The sequence below is a fragment of the Haemaphysalis longicornis genome, unplaced genomic scaffold, assembly GCF_048455015.1.
Source record: "Haemaphysalis longicornis isolate Haplotype H1 unplaced genomic scaffold, Haemaphysalis longicornis Haplotype H1 scaffold_39, whole genome shotgun sequence".
NCBI lineage: Eukaryota > Metazoa > Arthropoda > Arachnida > Ixodida > Ixodidae > Haemaphysalis > Haemaphysalis longicornis.
Window position 1 is genome coordinate 233,723 of NW_027526359.1, and position 19,531 is coordinate 253,253.

The window sequence follows — 19,531 nt, forward strand, 5'->3', positions numbered from 1 at the left end:
TACTGCACAGGTTATCTCATTTTTAAAGGGGGAGCTGTTAGCCCTCTGTTCTCGTGTTATCGCTGTACTTCGACGTTTCGAGAAACAATCGCGCCGAAAAATTGGCAGCCGCGCGGTATTCGATTCTCTAACGCTCGCCTGTGGACGTCACTTTGTTGATGGCTGCGTCGGCGCCTGCGCATTCCTTGAGTTTTTAGGGGAGCACAAGTTCGCTCCAAAAAAGGTGCTTTTCCTTCAAGACAGCTATGTCATCTGTGGCTACGTGACATTTGGTGAAGGTGCGAGATACGTACCCTTTATGCTCCGTACGCCCTCTGGAAGCCGACAAACCAGCTTCTGCCGAGCAAGCCACCAACTGCAAAGTTTATGGGTGAGTTTGGTCTTCGGCCGGACAGAACCAAGAGTAAGACCGCCAAAAATGACAGATGGTGCGCGGAGCAACTCCCCCCATCGTCCTGCAACAGCTTCGCGAAACCACCTTCGCTCCGCGGATCCCAGGGTGAAAATCCTGAGCACTGGTAAGAGAAACTGGAGCGCGTCCGCAGATTTAACAGGTTGGATGAGAAAGAAACATTTAGGCATGTGTTCGGCAGCTCCCTGACAGACTGGAGTCTGTTCAAAAGCGAGTTCTCTAAAACATTCGCCTCTGTCATGCAAAAAAAAAATGACTGTCACCTCGGCTGCAAGCGCTCACTCAACCCCCACATGAAGTGGCCGGGGTGTTTCTTCCAGAATCCGGAAATGACAGACTCAGAAGCGCGTAACGGGAAATGACAGGAGAAAAGAAACTATAGGTAATGGTGCAAGGGGTAAAGCAAGAGTTCTTTGCTCGCCTTGCCACTTCTAAGACAGTGGCCGAATTCACGTCTGAGGTGGCCGCGACGGAGAAAACGTTTGACGTTCGAACGAGGCAGTACCACCGCCATGTCAATGCGGTAGTTTCGTAGGCGAGCGGAGCATGGGCAATTATGTCCGACGCAGAACGCGAGACCATTCGCGCAGTGGTCAGGGACGATCTGCGGAAACTTTTGGCGACGACGCCATAACCTCAAGTCGCTTCACTGACTGACGTGATCAAGAAAGAAGTTCAGCACGCTTTGGGGACTCCTGCCGCGTCGGATGCACCTTGCGCCCAACACGCTATAACCTAATCAGTAGGTGTTCGTCGACCCCGCCCAGATCTAACTTGTCAAGAGGTCACGCCGTACCGCCATCCGCGGACGCCCTCCCGAACCACTGTAGTCCGAAACCAGACGCCGAGGAAGACGGAATATGGCGAACCCCGATAATCATCCAGTTTGCTACCACTGCGTTGGGGCTGACCACATCTACCGCCGCTGCGCCTACCAAAGGCTCAATTGGCGAGTGTTGTCCGTCGACGCAGAACACCCCTATCGGGCCAGCGCCCTACTCAGATAGAAGAATAATAGCGAAGACCACGCGCTTCAAGCGTTCGCCGTCCTCCTACCCATAAAGAACGCCAAGCCGCCGAAGCGACGCAGACTTCACTCATGGGAGATGCCCCAGCACACAAAGGAAAACTGAAATCAGTAACTTGAGGAAGTGAAGTTGCGCTAATGAAAAAATAAGAAACCTTCCAACGACGCAAAGACGCACCGAAACCTGTAATTTACGACATGCCCTCAGCCCAACGACGTGGTTTAACGTTGACGTGACTCCCGAAGACAATGACAGCCAAACGGCGCGACGTGTACCCTTCAAGATCGGACGAGCCTGTCACTGAGAAGACGACGCAACTGTGACAACGACGAGAAGGAACACACACAGTGCCCAACCATCAACACTCCGAAGCCGAGATACGACGCCCCGAGACACGCAGAACTCGAGGAAGGTGGCGTCCGACGTCCAGTTGTCCATCTAAGGCTGCGATCTAGTCGTCCTCATAGACACAGGACCTACTACTCAGTATTCAGCGGACAATTCGCATCTAATCTAACGCCAAGTGGAATGCGCAACTCAAGAACACCGTTATACGGCATTACGTACCCTGCTGCGTTCGTAATTTTGCCTAAGAGCTCCCGCCATGTAATTCGCAGAATGAGTATACTTTTAACGAAGAACGGTGCAATAATTGACCTGCATACCAAGACGATAACATTTTATTCCGATCATTCCATGACGCAGAACCAAGCCCCGAACCTAGTGCAGCTGTAAGGATCACCGATGATGACGTCGCCTGGCCACCCCGCGAAGGCTTTTGGGTCGCCATCTACCGGAAAGACGCTGCCCCTGACGTTGACGCTATCGTAGAGTAAGCAAAGTTTGCTTCGCGACCGCGTTGTCTCCATCGCAAGAGGCATTCTGGGCTTTTAAGAACGCAAATCCATAATTTTGGTGACTAATTTCAACGAGCAGTACCAGCCTCTAAACAAAGGCGCTCCCATTGCGTTCCTCGAGAAAACGCAAGAAGCAACTGACATGATCGCGGTTGCCAACTTTGAACGTGCACCCAAAGATGCCTTCAGGCTTCCACATCCCTTCGACCTGAACCCGGCGCTATCGCATAAAAAATGGAATGAATCATTGGCTTTCCTGTGTCAAAGCAGCGAATGTTTTTTGTCGATGTCAAAATTAACACAGACCCCTTGAGCGGAGCACCGAATCATAACTGATGATTGAGCCCTACCTACCCGACAGACACCGCACCGTGTGTCTTCACGCGAGCGGGAAGCCATCCGATACAAGTCGAAGACATGCTTAGCTACGACGTTATACAACCATCAAAGAGGCCCTGGGCTGTGGCAGTCGCCATCGTGAACAAAAAAGACAACACACTAAATTCTGCGTGGACTACGGGCGACTAAACAAAATCATTACCGAGGGGGAGAATGTGAAAGTGCGAGTGCACGGTTGTCGGCCCGCTTGCGGCGCTTCCGCTCGGCACCCGCAGCCCACCGCCTCGCCGCCTTCTCTTCCATCTCTTCCATCGGGTTTGTAGTATCACGTGTATACCACGCAGTTATCAAGCCGCTATAACGCCGCTGAGTCGCCAACGCAACGCCGCTGACGACGTAGTTTGAATACGTTAAAGATATAAGGAGCGTTCCTAACTCTGAAATCAGCGTGGCTTCCTTGGCTTAGTCGGTAGAGCGTCGCGCTGCGGCCGCAACGACCTCGGATCGAAACCGGGCGCCGGATGCTGTTATCTTTTTATATAGTGTAGTGGCCTGGCTGGCGCGCCGAGAGAGGGTGTTGCGAGCTGGGGAGTAGGCGAGGGGGGAAAGGAGGTGCTACGCGAGCGCCCTCACACGTCGGAAATCCGGCGCCGTTGCTAGGCACGCTAGCTAGCTCCGTTGCTAGGCTGCGGACGGACGGTGGACGCGTGATTCAGGGTCGCTTAAGAAGTGCATTCGCACTTAAAAAGGACGTGTGCCCCCTCCTCCGATTCGACGACACCCTGGACCACCTCTGCAGCTCATATTACTTCTCGTCGATGGTTCTGAGGAGAGGCTACTAGAAAATTAAAATGGACGAGAGAGACCGAGAGAATGATGATGATGATGGTTGGATGTTTATGGCGCGAGGCCAGCTGGGGCAAAGAGCGCCCAAACAATAGTCATATATGAGGGGTGAAACCTTAAACACTAAGTAAAGTCAGTAAAAACAAAAGTTAAATCACAAAACGACAATGATGTACGGCTGGTGTATAGGCCACATTTCATGATGCGTGATAGGAAATGAGGTTTAAAAACTTGATGTCTTACAAATACTCAAACACACGTTTCATAGAAACAATGGCATCGTCACCTAGAAAAAACGATGGATGTAGAGGAATATGTTGTCTGTAGAGTTCTCTGAAGTGTTTGTGTCGTGTTGTGTGAAGTGCGTTGCATGTGATTAGTATGTGCACTATGGATAGGGCTTCTCCGCACCTGCTGCACTGGGGTCTAGACGATCCCGTCAGCAGATACGAGTGCGTCGCATGGGTGTGCCCTATCCGCAGCCTACCCAAGGCGACTTCCGTGTGTCTGTTGTGTGAGTCAGCTGTGTACCGTCCCAAGTGTGGCTTTATTACATGTAGTTTGTTGTCTGTCTGTTCGTCCCAGTGTGTTTGCCATGTTCTGCGCAGGTGTTGTCTTATGTTTGGCTTGAGGTCTGTGTAGGGTATCGTTGGGATGTCTACAGTATTCCTGAGTGCAGCAGCAGCGGCCCTCTCGTCTGCCAACTCGTTCCCAGCGATCCCTGCGTGTCCTGGGACCCAGCAGAGGACCAGCTCATGCTTCTTTGCATACACGGACATGATAGTGTTGAATACAAGATTAACTATGTGGTTTTTGGGGGGGCTTGTGCGACGACAGTGCGCGAACAACACTCAAAGAATCTGTATAGATGACGGTATTGGGAATTTGATCTTCAAGGATGTGTCGTACAATCAGTAAAATTCCATACGCTTCTGCTGAAAAAATTGTTGTGTGCACGCTCATGGTTCTGGCTGCATTGAAATTTGGACCATGAGCAGCGCACGACACCATAGTGTAGGTTTTAGAAGCGTCACTATAAAATTCTGCACATGTGTATTTAAACTGCAAAGATAGAAAGTGCTGCAGTATTGCAGCTCGTGGTACGCGATTTTTGTCGTCTCATAAAAGAAAGGTCACACAACACAGGGCGAACTTGCCGAGGCGGTAAACTGTTAGAAATAGATCACCTGTACACGTCTAAAAACGAAGCACTGAGATCCGAGGCTCACTCTTTCACTCTAAGTGAAAATGGCAGAGGAACGGATGGGCGATTTACAAAATGCACAGATGTGGATGTGTCGTTAAAGACAGGATAAAAAGGATAGTTATTGAGCGATGAAATTTTAAAAGCATAAAGTAAGTCCATGTACGTCCGTTGGTTCTCAAGGCTCCACTTATTACATTCGACATACAGACTCTCGACCGGGCTAGTGCGAAAAGCACCCGACGCAAGCCGTAGCCCCAAGTGTAGCACTGGGTCAAGCATTCGCAACGCTGTTTTACTCGCCGACCCATATACCACACTGCCATAGTCTAAACGAGACCCAACCAAAGCAGTATAGAGCCGTAGTAGGAGTTCTTTGTCGGAACCATACGATTGGTGGGAGAGAACCTTAAGTATATTAATTGTTTTGAGACATTTATTTTTAAGTTCCTTGATGTGGGGAATGAATGTGAGTTTGTGGTCAAACACAACACCTAAGAACTTGTGCTCCTTGTTCACAGGAAGCGACACGCCATTAAGAGTAATGTCTTGGTTCGGATGGACCTCGCGCTTCCTGGAGAACACAACACAGGAGCTTTTTACAGGATTCAATTTAAAACCATTCTTGTCTGCCCAGCCGGCAAGTTTCTCTACACCAAGCTGGACTTTACGTTCGCAGATAGACATATTGCATGATTTATAGGATATCTGGACGTCATCTACATACATGGAATAAGAGATTGTAGGTGGCAGTGCCTTACCAAGAGAGTTCATTTTTACTATAAAGAGAGTGCAGCTCAACACACCACCTTTTGGCACGACATTTTCTTGCACGTGAACCTTCGAGAGTACACCACCGACTCTTACTCGAAACGTTCTGTCTGACAAGTAACTAACAAGAGCGTTCAACACGTTACCCGAACAACCGAATGACTTGAGGTCACTAAGGATCCCATAACGCCAAGCGGTGTCGTATGCCTTCCCAAGGTCGAAAAACACAGTTAAACAATACTGCTTGTGCGCGAAGGCATCCTTGATGTACGAATCAAGAGCTACCAGTTGATCGTTCGTCGATCGCCCCACCCTGAAGCCTGCCTGGCTGCTCTCGAGAAGACCGTTGTACTCAAGGAAGTACACGAGCCTGCGATTTACCATCTTCTCGAAGAGCTTGCACAGGCAGCTCGTCAGGGCAATAGGACGGTAACTTGAGGGGGACGACGGGTCCTTTCCCTCCTTCAGGAAAGCTACAACTATAGCCTTCTTCCATGAGTTTGGAATGTGCCCCGAAAGCCATATCTTGTCATATAGGTGTAAGAGTGTTGGAAGAGTGTCTGCGTGCAGGTTGTTTATCATTGTGTATGTGATGTTGTCTGGGCCTGGAGCTGAGGGTTTACACGTGCTCAAAGCAGCCCTCAGCTCATGCAGTGAAAACTCTGAGTTATAAGAAGATGTTGACCTATTTTTATCTAGTATAGGCTTCTTTTCGGCCGTTTGTTTGTGTTTCATGAAAGTGTTTGTGTAGTGTGCTGAACTGGACACGCGTTGGAAGTGTTGTGCGAGTATGTCAGCCTGGTCTTCCAGAGTGTCCCCTGTTGTGCTGACCAGGGGCAGGCTGTGTGTTTTTGTCCTTTGAGTTTGCGTATACGTGTCCATACCCTGCGTGTGTCTGTGTATGAGTTTATAGATGTTATGAATGTGCGCCAACTCTCTCGTTTTGCCTCACGGCGCACACGTTTTCCTAATGCCTTGGCCCGTTTGAACAAGAGGAGGTTTCCCGACGTGGGGTACCGACGAAGGATACCCTACGCCTTGTTCTGGGCCTCTCGCGCCCGCCTACAGTCCTCATTCCACCACGGCCTCCGCTGGTTGCGCGGGGCACCAGAGGCGTGGGGAATGGACTTTTCGACGGCGTCGAGGATGTGCGCCGTGAGGAGTTGTGCGGCTTCTTCTACGTGCAGGTGTCTCATAGTTGTGTAGTGTAGTTTCGATGTCTCTGTAAATGTGTTCCAGTTAGCTCGTGCTTCATTGAACCTATTATGGGAAGATGAACTGCTTGGGCCTTTACCTATATATGAAAGTGAGGTGGGGAAGTGGTCACTGCCATATGGGTCAGTTCCCACACCCCACTCGAGAAGAGGAAAGAGAACTGCGGAGCCAATAGCCAAGTCAAGACATGAGTATGTGTTGTGTCCTATGTTATGATATGTAGGCTGTTTATTGTTGAAAAGGCATGCTCCAGAGGATGTAAGAAACCTCTCTATGAGGCGACCCCGGGCATCCGTACGAGAAGAGCCCCAAAGACAATTGTGAGCATTAAGGTCGCCTGTTAGAATGTATGGTTCGGGCAGCTGGTCAACCAGTGCCTCGAAGTCAGAGCTCGAAAGTGCAAGATCAGGAGGAATATATATGGAGCATACCGTTATCAACCTTTTAAAAATTATTGTGCCTATTGCTACAGCCTCAAGGACAGTGTTCAGAGTGACAGGGTGGCAGGCTAAGGATTTCTGGGCAATTATGGACACACCGCCAGAAAAGTGTGTGCAGCCATCCCTGTCCTTTCTGAAGACCATGTCACTATTCAAGAAATTTGTGTGCTTGGAATTGAAATGTGTTTCCTGAACACACATTACACTTGGCTGATTAGCATGCAGTATTTCGTATACATCGTCAAGATTTTTAAGAAGGCCTCTACAGTTCCATTGAATTACGGTTTCTTTTCCTATTATTTAGTGTGAGAGCTACTGGAGTGTGTGTGTTTATGTGTCGTCTTTCGGGGCTGTGACTCTCGCCTTTTTTGGCTTGTCGGGAGGCTTTGGCGTCGGGACGCGTTCCTTGCGGTGCACCGCCGGCAAGAACGGCACGACGTCCATTTCATCGTCCGATGGCCTGGGTGTGCCCGTCGAACCGGGCCCCCCGAACTTGGCCCGCCCTTCGGGGGCCCTTCGTTTGACCCGCCAGCGCCGCAGGTGTCGGGGGCACCAGAAGTGGCACGGGCGGTGCGGTGGCGGTGGAAGCCGGTGCGGTACCCGTGGTGTCCATGGCACTCTCCAACGCACTGGAGGACGGGGAGGCAGGGACGGGAGCGGCACCGGTCCAAACGGAAGAGGTTGCCACCACAACCGCTGCTGCCTCAGCAAGCGGCGTGGTGGTGGGTTGGGCTGCCAGAGGCAACCCAGGGGGGGGGGGCGGGTGAGGGACCAGGTCAGACTCGCTGAACTAGGTCCCTGTGGAAACCAGACGCCGCTCCGCCCCCCGGCAAGCTGCGTCGGCGTACCTCCCAAGAGGGAAAGAGGCGAACCTCTTCCGCGCCTCTGGGAAGGTGATGTTTTCTGTTACCTTGAGATTGATTATTTTCTTTTCTATTTAGAACTTCTCGCCTTTCCTGGAGTAGGCCGCATGTGGGCCCCTGCAGTTTGCACAAGTGAGGATGTCAGAATTACAGTTGTCGGTGGGGTGGTCCTGCGCGGCGCATTTCCCACACGTTGTTTTGTCGCGGCACGAGGCTGTACTGTGCCCGAACCGCTGGCACTTGAAGCAACTGCGCGGGTTCGGAATGTAAGGACGAATGGAGCATCGAAAGAAGCCTGCGTTGATATGTTCAGGAAGTGAGGACCGGTTAAAGGTCAGGATAATATGTTTCGTAGGGATTATGTTATCATCCCTGCGCATCGTGATGCGGCGCACAGCTGTGACGCCCTGGTCCTTTAAACCTTCAAGCAGGTCGGCATCTGTTTCCGCAAGACGATCTGCCTCAGAAATCACACCCTGGGAGCTGTTGAAGCTCCGGTGGGGTGTGACCCTGATGTCCAGATCGTGGATGCGGATTTGTTCAAAAAGAGTGCGGGCTTGTTGTTCAGCATGGAGTTCTATAAGGATTTCTCCCGTCCTAAGCTTTTTAGCTTGATACTTTCCACCTATTGTGTTTTGCAGGAATTTCGAAACCAGGAATACAGACAGGGAAGCGACAGGTCTTGCTGAGTCAGCTGACTCTATCACAAGGAAACGAGCACAGTTATTCGCAGTTGTTGAAACGACAATTGTTGGAAGAGGTGGGAATGAAACTTCGGTGCGGCCACTTTTCAGGGACCGATCACGTTTGGGGGGGGGGGGTTTGAAAATGCCATATAGCATAGTATAACAGCAGGGAGATGGGAGTACTTTCTTCTTTGACCATACCCTGGTAGTCAAAGAGGTCCCGGAGCTCCCTGCCTGGTGAACAGACAGGGAGCCCATCCGCCGGAGCTTGACCTGGGCTCCGACGGCCACCGTTTGTAATTTCTAACCCTCCACCTATGAACACATCGCCACGGTTGGATCCAGCTTATGTTTGGGGGCTCGGGGTCCGCGGTATCGCCAGTACCGTCACCAAGATTGCTCAAGGTGAGAGACCGAGAGAAGACTGCATTCATAAACCCGAACGGCTAGTACGAGTTCAAGGTGATGCTGATTGTGCTGCGCATAGCCCCAGCAATGTTTGAAAGTGCTAATTGGCCTGACGGTGCTAATTGACGGAGCTAATTGGCCTGAAGTGGCACATCTGCCTCTTATAACTCGACGACGTTGTGGCATTCGTGTAGGCTTTTGCCGAACACCTTGCATGGTTGGAGAATCTACTTGAGGCCATTCGTGGGTGGGGGTAACGCTGAAGGCTAATGAGTGCCGCTTCGCGTACAAGCAACTCACGTTTTTGGGCCACGTCGTCAATGCCGCCGGAGTCCTCCTTGACCCAACAAAGCCGTCAGCCATAGCGAACTTCCCAATGCCGAAGGACAAGAGCGGCATGCGAAGGTTACTTGGACTGTGTGTGTACAACCGGCTCTTCGTTGTGAAGTTCGCACGCACTGTAAAGCGAGTCACTCACTTGACGAAATATAGTACCCCTTTCAGCTTGGAAAACGCTTAAGAAACAAAATTACACCATCTTCCCGTGGGGAACCCTGATGAGGACGCGAAGCATCGTGGCGGTTCCGTGTGGTCCCATTGTGTTGCCGTTATGTTGAGTGTTCTGGTTTTTACTAGCGCCAGAGGAAATTCCGCGTCCGGGTCCGCACCGGTGGCAAATGCACGCAAGTGCTGTTGTGTTACGGTTAGTAGGCGGTGGTTCTCGAGGCGCCGAAACTCGTCCATCATGTTCTTGTCGATGTTGTCTCTGTGCTGGAATCGGTAGTCTCCGTCAACTTTGGTTAGGTAAAGGTTGTTGACAATGGAGCACCGGCTGAGAGCAATGTACACGCCCTCCTCTTCGCAGCTTTGTCTTCTCGTTCTTCTTCTTCTTCGGCGGTTCCCCTACGGGAAGATGACGACAATGGTTGAACGCGAACCTATCTCGTGATGGATTCTTTGGTTGGCCAATCCCTATGGGCATCCTGCCACAATCAGCATTAGAGGCGCTGCGGACGGGGCTGGTTGAACTGCAAGGCGCGTGGCGCTTCCCGCCACAGGTTTCCCACGGAAAATTCAGCATCCCCCTCTAAAGTTTTCAGTTCGTCGTTTCCGTTGACGTTTAGCTTCGCGTGCCTTCGTTGTATCAGTAGCTTCTTGACGTAGTTTGAATGAGTCAAGGACATAAGGCGCGTTCGTAGCACTTGCTCTTGTCCAGGATTTGTAGCGTAGTGGAAAGACCACCGCGTAACTCCCGTTGCGGCCAGAGAGTCGTGGGATCAAAACCGGGCGCCGCTATCTATTCCTTTTTTATAGTGTAGTATCGCGGAGCTGTGGGTGTAAGGAGGAGAGTTGCGCATGCGCAGTGAGCGTGTAGACGGCGCCGCCATCAACGACGCAGGACCAGGCGAGCCTAAGAAATGCTCCGCATTTAAAAGCACTCTGCGAGCTGCAACAACGCCTGCAAAACCCACCCGTGTTCGCTCATTTCGACGGAATCACATGGACGCCAGTGATACAGACCTGGGTGCCGTCATTCTCTAAAAGGAGAACGCTTTAGAAAAAGTAACTGCCTAAGCCCACCGTGGTCTGTTGAGGGAAGAGAAAAACTTCTAAGTCTCCGAGAATGAGGGCCTCGCTTTTATATGGGCTTTATTGAAATTTCGCCCATACCAGTATGGCAGTCTGTTCAAGGTTCTGACAGGCCACCATGCGCTCTGTTGGCTCACCAATCTGATGGACTCCTCCGGCCGCGTCGACAGGTGGGGTTTGCGGTTGCTAGAATACAATGTAAAATAGTCTATAAATCCGGCAAAAATCACCTCGACGCATTTGCCGGTATTGCGACCCCTTCGAACCTCCAAAACAACACTGATAAGTACAGCGCATTTTGCAAAGTCGTGACAGAGATGGACCTAGTCTGCCAGCAGCGTGTCCACCCCGAGTTATGTGTCATGATCAACTACCTCGAAGGACGCAAGGTCAGCATGCACAGGCCCTTAAAACACAGTTCACCTGCATTCAGCATCAAAAACTCCATCATCGTGAAGTAATAAAGATCAAAAGATACCTTCCTGTCAACCCTGCAGACCTTCATGGCAAAATTTTGAAAGGGTGTCACGACGACCCGTCTTCTAGACATCTCGGCAGAGCACGCACTTTTGGCAAAATCAAGGGGATGTAATATTGGCCCCGCCACATTCGATGTCTCCCACTAAGTCCGCAGCGGCCGCGACTGCCAGCGACGAAAAACGCCTCCGACCAGACTTCCACACGTCTGGAACTAATCGTACTTCCATCCAGGCCCTTCCGAGGGATCGGCATAAACCTTCTGGACCAGTTTTCTACGTCATGATATGAGAAGAAGGGGATTGTCGTAGCGACCAAGTACATAATGCAATACGCAGAAACCCCGCTCTTCCAATTGGGACTGCACAAGCAGTCGTACATGTTTTAAATGCGGAGCATTTCTTAGGGTCGCCTGGTCCTGCGTCGTTGAAGGCGGCGCCGCCCACACGCTCACTGCGCATGCGCAACTCTCCTCCTTACACCCACAGCTCCGCGAAACCACACTATAAAAAAAAGAAATAAGCGGCGCCCGGTTTCGATCCCACGACTCTCTGGCCGCAACGGGAGGTACGCGGTGCTCTTCCCACTACGCTATAAATCCGGGACAGGAGCAAGTGCTACGAACGTGCCTTATGTCCTTCACTCATTCAAACTACGTCAAGAAGCTACTGATACAACGAAGGCACGCGAAGCTGAACGTTAACGGAAATGACGAGCTGAAAACTTTAAAGGGGGTGCTGAATTTCCCGTGGGAAAGCTGTGGCGGGAAGCGCCACGCGCCTTGCAGCTCAACCAGCCCCGTCCGCAGCGCCTCTGATGCTGATTGTGGCAGGATGCCCCTAGAGATTGGCCAACCAAAGAATCCATTACGAGATAGGTTCGCGTTCAACCACCGTCGTCATCTTCCCGTAGGGGAACCACCGAAGAAGAAGAAGAACGAGAAGACAAAGCTGCGAAGAGGAGGGCGTGTACATTGCTCTCAGCCGGTGCACCAATGTCAACAACCTTTACCTCATCAAAGCTGAAGGAGACTACCGATTCTAACACAGAGACAACATCGACAAGAACATAATGGACGAGTTTCGGCGTCTCGAGAACCACCGCATACTCACCGTAGCACAACAGCACTTGCGTGCCTTTGCCACCGGTGTGGACCCGGACGCGGAATTCTCTTTGGCGCTAGTAGAAACCAGATCACTCAACATAACGGCAACACAATGGAACCATACGGAACCGCCACGATGCTTCGAATCCTCATCAGGGTTCCCCACGGCAAGATGGTGTAATTTTTGTTATCTATAAAGATGTGCTACATTGAGCCCCTGAAGTACTAATCACGGACCGCGGAACGGCATTAATTGCAGAGCTCGTGCAAAGCTACACAACAGCAACACGGATCAACGTTAGACCACAGCGTATCACCTGTAGACGAAGGCACTAACCGAACGTCTAAGCAAGATAATTGCAGATAAGGCTGTCTATTTAGGTCGATGCTGAGCATAAAACATATGACGAATTACTCCGTTACGTCACTTTCAGTAAATTACGCGGATGGCTCCGTACGTTCTGGCTTAACGTAGACAGCTGATGTCGAAGCTCGACGCCATGCTGCCACAGGCAGATATACAGACGCCAACACGGACGTCTAAGAATGCCTGCAGCTTGCGGAGGAAGCCCGCCTGCATGCTCGCTTACGTACTACGGACCAGCAGCAGGCGGATACCGGAGGCTACAACCTCTGTAGCAGAGACGCCGAGTATCACCCTGGATATATCTTGTAGGTTTGGGCTCCCATTCGACGACGCGGACTGAGTGAGAAGCTGCTGCGACAATGCTTCGGGTCCTATAGATTCAAACGACGTGTTGACCAACTTATCTACCAGTAGTCCGGCACATCACGACAACGCACAAGACACGAAGTGGTTCATGTGGTTCGCCTTAAGCCTTGCTACGCACGATAATGGACTTGTTGTTGTTCGTGTGTACTGTCGCTCTGTTTTAGCATCGAGTCGATGCACTCTTGGAGAAGGGTAGCGCCGCGAACTATGCATTCGGTTTCTACACTTGTGTTTTGGTTTTACCATGCGGCGGCGCCCAGCGGTGTTTTCTGTGTTTTAAGCAAAGGGCATGTATCCCTTGCTTTTGATTTGAATGGTGAACGAGCTATCTTATTTTGGTGAGAAGAGTCATTGCCACAGACGTCACCAGCCTGGTATAATCTTTGGTCTCCACTTTTATCCTTGCAATTCGACGTTTTGAGGAAGAACTGCGCCGGCAGATAAGTAATCCCAGGACAGCCGCCGCGGTATTCAATTCGCCGACACTACCCTGCGGACGCCACGTTGTTCACTGCTGCTTCATCGCCTGTGTATCATTTGAGTTTTCAGTGGAGCACAAGGAGGCGTCAATAAACTTGGTTTTCCTTCAAGAGAGGTGCGTCAACTTTGTCTATGTGGCAATATTATTATTGTAGGCAAGAAAGAGGAAAGGACTTCGATATAATAGCTGGGGAACTCGTATGTTATGTTGCCTTACTCTCACCCAATCACACGAAACTCTTTATATTGGTTTTTTGTACTCAGAACACTCTCTATGCTGACCAGAAAATTCAAGAATTTCAGATAATTCTTTCGTTTTAATTAACATTCTTGCTTGTTTAAGTGGAAAGCTTTTCAGAAATAATGAAAATACTAATCGAATACAACCACTGTTGAAAATTTGCAGTATTTTTTCTGTAATGCCTAGCAGACAGTTTCAGTTGACTTACCGGCTTGAAACCCCTACTGTGCATTAAATTACAAATTACGTTTTTGCATACGAAAAAGCTGTTTGCCACTCTGTAAATATTACGCTCAGAAATTTTAGAAAATAAGTGATATTACAGATCTCGGCCATCAGACATTAAAGTCCGTTTTGTTGTCTTTCAAAAATAAGGGTAATGAGGGCAATTGACAACATGTCAGCGAGTATACCATTAAGGACCATTCTGTTGCACATATAAGAGGAGCGATAATGAACTGAACCGAAGCCTTGATCGGTATAGTTATAATATCGTCGTCCCGCAGGCCCAAGTATTTTTAAATGCATTTATTATATGTGTGATATCATCTTCTGATGGGGGCGTTAGATAGAAGGGATCACTATATAAACGAATTATATTGGAATGAATGGACTTCGACGATTGTCCTTACGGAGCGTTTTCGGTAGCGCCAGCATTATCTAAATGCTGACAAAACTCAGCGGCAATACATTTTTCGAGAAATTAAGGCCATTTATGATTAGTTATGAAGGTACTGGTGTTTTTCAACTGATTACATGTTTATGGAATACTTGTCACGGCAATTTAGGTTTGCCCATTACTGACGAAAACCTATGTTCTCAGTATTGTGACCTAGGTTTCATAAGGTGGGTATTTAGCTTACTGCGGAATTTTTCTAAACCGTATCTTTTATTTTTGGTTTTGAAGGAATGCGCAAGTATTCTGTTTTTTAAAAATAATATAATATATAGTATTGTTAATATAAATCTGAAGAAATTCATTCTTTCTTGGACCCTTTGTGCATTACAATTATTACGCATGGAATTGCAGCGTCATAGACTTCCAGGCATGTTTATAAAAAAATTCGTATGATTTACAAACGTTTCGTTCACAGTACACTTTGGTAAGGTTTGACAAGACCAGTCTTCCGATTCCACTCCATCACTTTTCAGTTGGGATATTTTTCTTCTGTTATCGCACTCCTTCTATTTTACGTCATACCCTTCCCATTCCTTCTCTTCCGGGTGCCTAGATACTCTCTTTCCCAATATTCTCCCCCATATTCTCCCCCTACATCACTTCTTCTGTGCACAGTACTGGCAGGCTTTACTGACTTTTTGTCTTCTTTGTTCCCGTCTTTAGCCATATCATCCCGTTCACCGCTGTTTTTTTGCATCTTTTCTCATCTCAGCGCGTACCTCACCCTCGCCAATTATACCTCGCCTGCTTAAATAATTTCTTCTCCATCGCCAGTTATGCAAGCCTTTTAAGTTAACTTCCTGATATTAACCACACGAATGGTTCCTCTCTTTTTGTACCACTTTGGTGTGCATCCTTCCCTTAGTCTACATGCTTTTTCTATAGTCTTTATTTTCCTCCTTTATTTTTGGTCTGCTTCCTATATTCAGCTGCTTCTGTTCTCCCCATCCCTCTGCTCTCGTTTCTCCTCACCTGTATATTATCTGCTAATTCGCGCCAGTAAGATATGATTTACATGCTGACCAGCAGTAGCTCTTGTTGATTCAAGGGAAAGACAGAGTGAGAAAAAATCTATCAGTTTCATGTTGAGGAGCCTAACACCGACGACCATCGTAATAACGTATGGACGCCCAATTTATATACGTTCCCAGAAACAGTTCATGTTGCTGTAGACCTAACTACACATGTCGCACGTTCTCTGTTCACAGGCCACAACTGGTAACACATCGCCATTATAGAATGAAATGCGAGTACGAGCTGCTGCCTGAGAAGTTCGTCCCACCACAAATTGTGACTATGGGCAACCTAACGTTAACCTGGCAGGTGTCAAAAAAACCGAAAAAACCCTGCGTTATGATAGTACGGCTTCCCCTAATGGGTAAGCTTGAAAAGCGCTGGCAAAGAGTCAGCTTCAAGGGCTACAAAACACAGACCTTGACGATGCGATACTTCTGGTGGCGTCCGGAGAAACTATTCTATGAAGCCCAGGTAGGTACTTCTGCCTCTTTCAATTCAGAAAACGGATATTTCTTGTGGTTTTGCGGGCTAATCCGCTGTATTTTATTTGGGTTGTGGTGTGGAAAATGGCGTGCTAGAAGGGTGCATTTTGTATTGCCCCTATGAGTAGAACACAGACTGCTAGCGAACCAGTGTCAAACACAAGTCGATGCCACACAGCTGCAGGTCAACACGGATGAAAGAATTCTAAAGCGGCTGTCTACCACCGTAAGCAGCAGCGAAGTTTGTACATGGAGCACCGCAAAGTGCGTGTGCGTTTGATAAAGTTGTTTCTTGAAAGCCATTGAAAGATTGTTTAAAATAAATACATCGGATTTGCCATTGCCGATATTTTTTATGATGGGTTTGACAAGACCATTTAAAAAGATAACTAGATGCAAAAAAAGTACAATGGTGCCAATGCCAACGTTTATGAACGCAAATCCACAGATAAATTTTGATAATTGTTTCTGAACGGATGAAAAACTTACAAAAAAACTTTCCCAACATGCAATCCAACTGGCCCAATAGTACACCTTGGAAAACTTGCCTAGGGTCGATCGTAATAGCTTTACCGAGTGTGGGTATCGGAAAATTATTTTTTATCGAACCTATGGGAAACTTTTTGCAGTATACGAAGCCGGTAATTCTGTGCACCATCCCCTGCACCACTGCCTCTATCAAAGCATTTCTCGAAAACAGTAAAGGTCCGCCGAAACGCCCGATGCCGTTCCACGCCACGAGTAGCTGTATGTCCAACGCAGTGCAGAAGTTTGCTTTCTAATTCTCTTTTTCCAAACAATGGCTCAGTGGAAGCAAACGTAATGGGTGTCGGTGTCATCAGGCTGCCGTATCACTTGCGTATTCCTCAATTACTAGAATTAGCGACAGGATTGCGCAGTTGGGGGCGCACCACACGCGATATAGGGAGCTCGTGGTTTCGATTCCCGCTTCCAATCATGTCGTATTTTTTTCTCCATTTTGATTTCTTTATCCGTGCATCGCAAAAAAATGAGAATTACCCGACTCTGCGCTACAAAGCACTTTAACGTAGCCGAATAGCACTGGCAAACAAGCACTGACTCGTTGATGTATATTTATTTTATTTTTTATGTTTATTTTTTATTTATTTGTTATTTATTTGTTTGTTTATCTATCTATCTATCTATCTATCTATCTATCTATCTATCTATCTATCTATCTATCTATCTATCTATCTATCTATCTATCTATCTATCTATCTATCTATCTATCTATCTATCTATCTATCTATCTATCTATCTATCTATCTATCTATCTATCTATCTATCTATCCATTTATTTATTTATTTATTTATTTATTTATTATTTGTTTATTTATTTATAAAAACCTCACAGGCTCCAGGTGGGGCATAGGGTCAGGGGGCATACAAAAAGAGGAACTTGAAGCATATAGCCAACGCACTGGCAAAGGGAAATATAAACAAGATTAACATGACACCTTTATACATTTCTAATAAAAAAGTACCCTCAAATATTCATAAACACTTAAATCAAAAGAAAAATTCAGGGAATGTGTGAACACAGATAGAAAGGATGGTTATCGAGTACGTGGGAAGCACAAATGTCAAGTAAAAACATTAGGAAAAATGCGGATTTAGTTGTTCACAAAATCTGTCATGGTTCGGTATCGAAGTGATAGCGTCTCGAAGTACATTCCAATGACATATGGCACAAGGTAGAGCCGATGAATTGAATGCAATCGTTTCTCCATAGATATACTGGAAGCTGAATTGATTGTGTAAACGTGACTTCGGTGCACCTACGAAATGATACTAGTGAAGAGGATGAAAATGGCCGAGTACACGTTTGTGCGGTGGCCTGGGTTGACACCACCCATTGCGTCGCTAATGCGGGTTTCCTTACAAGTACTGCCACCGCCGACACAGCATACGACAATTTACTTGCCCTCCTCTATGCTGCACAATGGGTGAGAAATACTTTCGAACCAAGGGACACACCACACAAGCTTTTGCTCTTCACTGATTCGGCACGCGCATATACCATCTACAGGCGGGTCAGCGGAGCATCGTCATCATATTCAGGAATCCTCGGCACCTTGGTCGCAATTTTCCTGGAGTTACATTCTTACCTCAACATAACCGCCTCCATTGTCTGGGTACCCACCCATTCGGGTATTGAGGGAAATGAGTGGGCTCACAGTGAGGCAGGAGCTGCGGCTAGACAACGAAACTAGTGATAGCATTGCCCATCACCGATGCGAGCCCGCCCGATGTCACTGTGAGGAAAGCAATCGCACAACAGAGACGCCGACAGATACTCTGGCGTCTTCGTGACGATAGGGAAGACCGCAGCGAACAGCATGAGCGCCCTGTTCCTCCCATTGCGGACGGGTTACCGCGGGCCACACAGACATTGGTCTCCGCCTTGCCACCAACCCCGCATTCTCCCCCGCGCTTCGCCACATATTCTACGCCAATGACCCCACCGAAGGACTCTGTCTGCAGTGTCGCGTGCCTGCAACAGCCGCACATTTGTTCTGGCACTGTCACTGTTACACCCTACTCCGTAATCGCACGCTCCATACGCTCCCCGAGGCCATTCGCCCGACGTCTTACTTCGGCTGGGTGCTGCCTTTAACGCGGAACATCACCACGCTCTCTTTGTTATGGACCTCTCTCGTGGCGGTTGTCTATGCCGACGAGGGTCCATGGGGCGTGTTGGGTAACTTCCGCAGACACTCCCACCGTCCCACCCGCCCTGCCTGACGACCCAACCACCTTCACAGGCCAGCACTGATGCAGACAGCAAGAGTGCTCTCGTGCAGGTCTGAAATAAAGCACGTATTTCTCTCTCGCTTTCTCTTAACTTTACCACAATGGCTACAGGCACAGTCAATGCGAAAGACATAAGTTGTAAATTTTCAAAGTATCTAGCTACTTCAGTTGTCCTTCGTGTCTCGCACTGCAAGCACCTCGACCCAGGGCGGAAAGGAACGCCAGCGTTCATCTCTCAATCCGGTGCGAAAATTAACGACGCCTGCTCCCTGCTGGACTTCGTCCCGGAGACAAATGCCCCAGTCGCCAGCGCGAGAGGCGTTCGGGCGCTATCGCACCCTTTTGGACGTCATTGCACGAGGCATCTTTGGAAAAGACTGGACTTGACTTCTCTATCGTGCAGCTAACCTCATAGCCAGGAACGTTGTCTCTTAACTATATATATATACACAGAAAGATAGGTCGGCAGTCTACAACGCCAAAGGAGGCATACGGGTGTGGTTAGGCTCTTTTTTTACTTCGGGTAATGCAGTTAACATTTTTTTAAATATACGGAAGAAAGAAAGAAAGAAAAACACGCGCCCAGAGTGAGAACCGAACCCACGCCTTTCGAGGGTTCGGTCCCCACTCTGGGCGCGTGTTTTTCTTTCTTTCTTTCTTCCGTATGTATTAAAAAAATGTAACTTCATGACCCGTAGTAAAAAAAAAGGGCCTAACCACACCCCTATGCCTCCATTAGCATTGTAGACTGCGACCTATCTTTCTGTATTTCCTAAAGAGCCCCTCATTTTTTTACTCTCTCTCTCTCTCTCTCTCTCTCTCTCTCTGTTTATATATATATATATATTTATATATATATATATATATATATATATATATATAT

General features: G+C 48.5%; 1 protein-coding gene across 1 annotated transcript in view; it reads left to right on the plus strand.

The window, feature by feature from the left end:
* The window catches only part of LOC144178040 (uncharacterized), a gene marked incomplete at its 5' end in the record, with an annotated part of 34,240 nt that extends 15,205 nt beyond the window's left edge, over nucleotides 1-19,035 (plus strand). Inside the window, 2 exon segments of the mRNA XM_077705575.1 lie at nucleotides 15,583-15,693; nucleotides 18,843-19,035. Of these exon segments, the coding sequence (XP_077561701.1) occupies nucleotides 15,583-15,693; nucleotides 18,843-19,035 (304 nt within the window).
* Nucleotides 19,036-19,531: the final 496 nt, after the last annotated feature.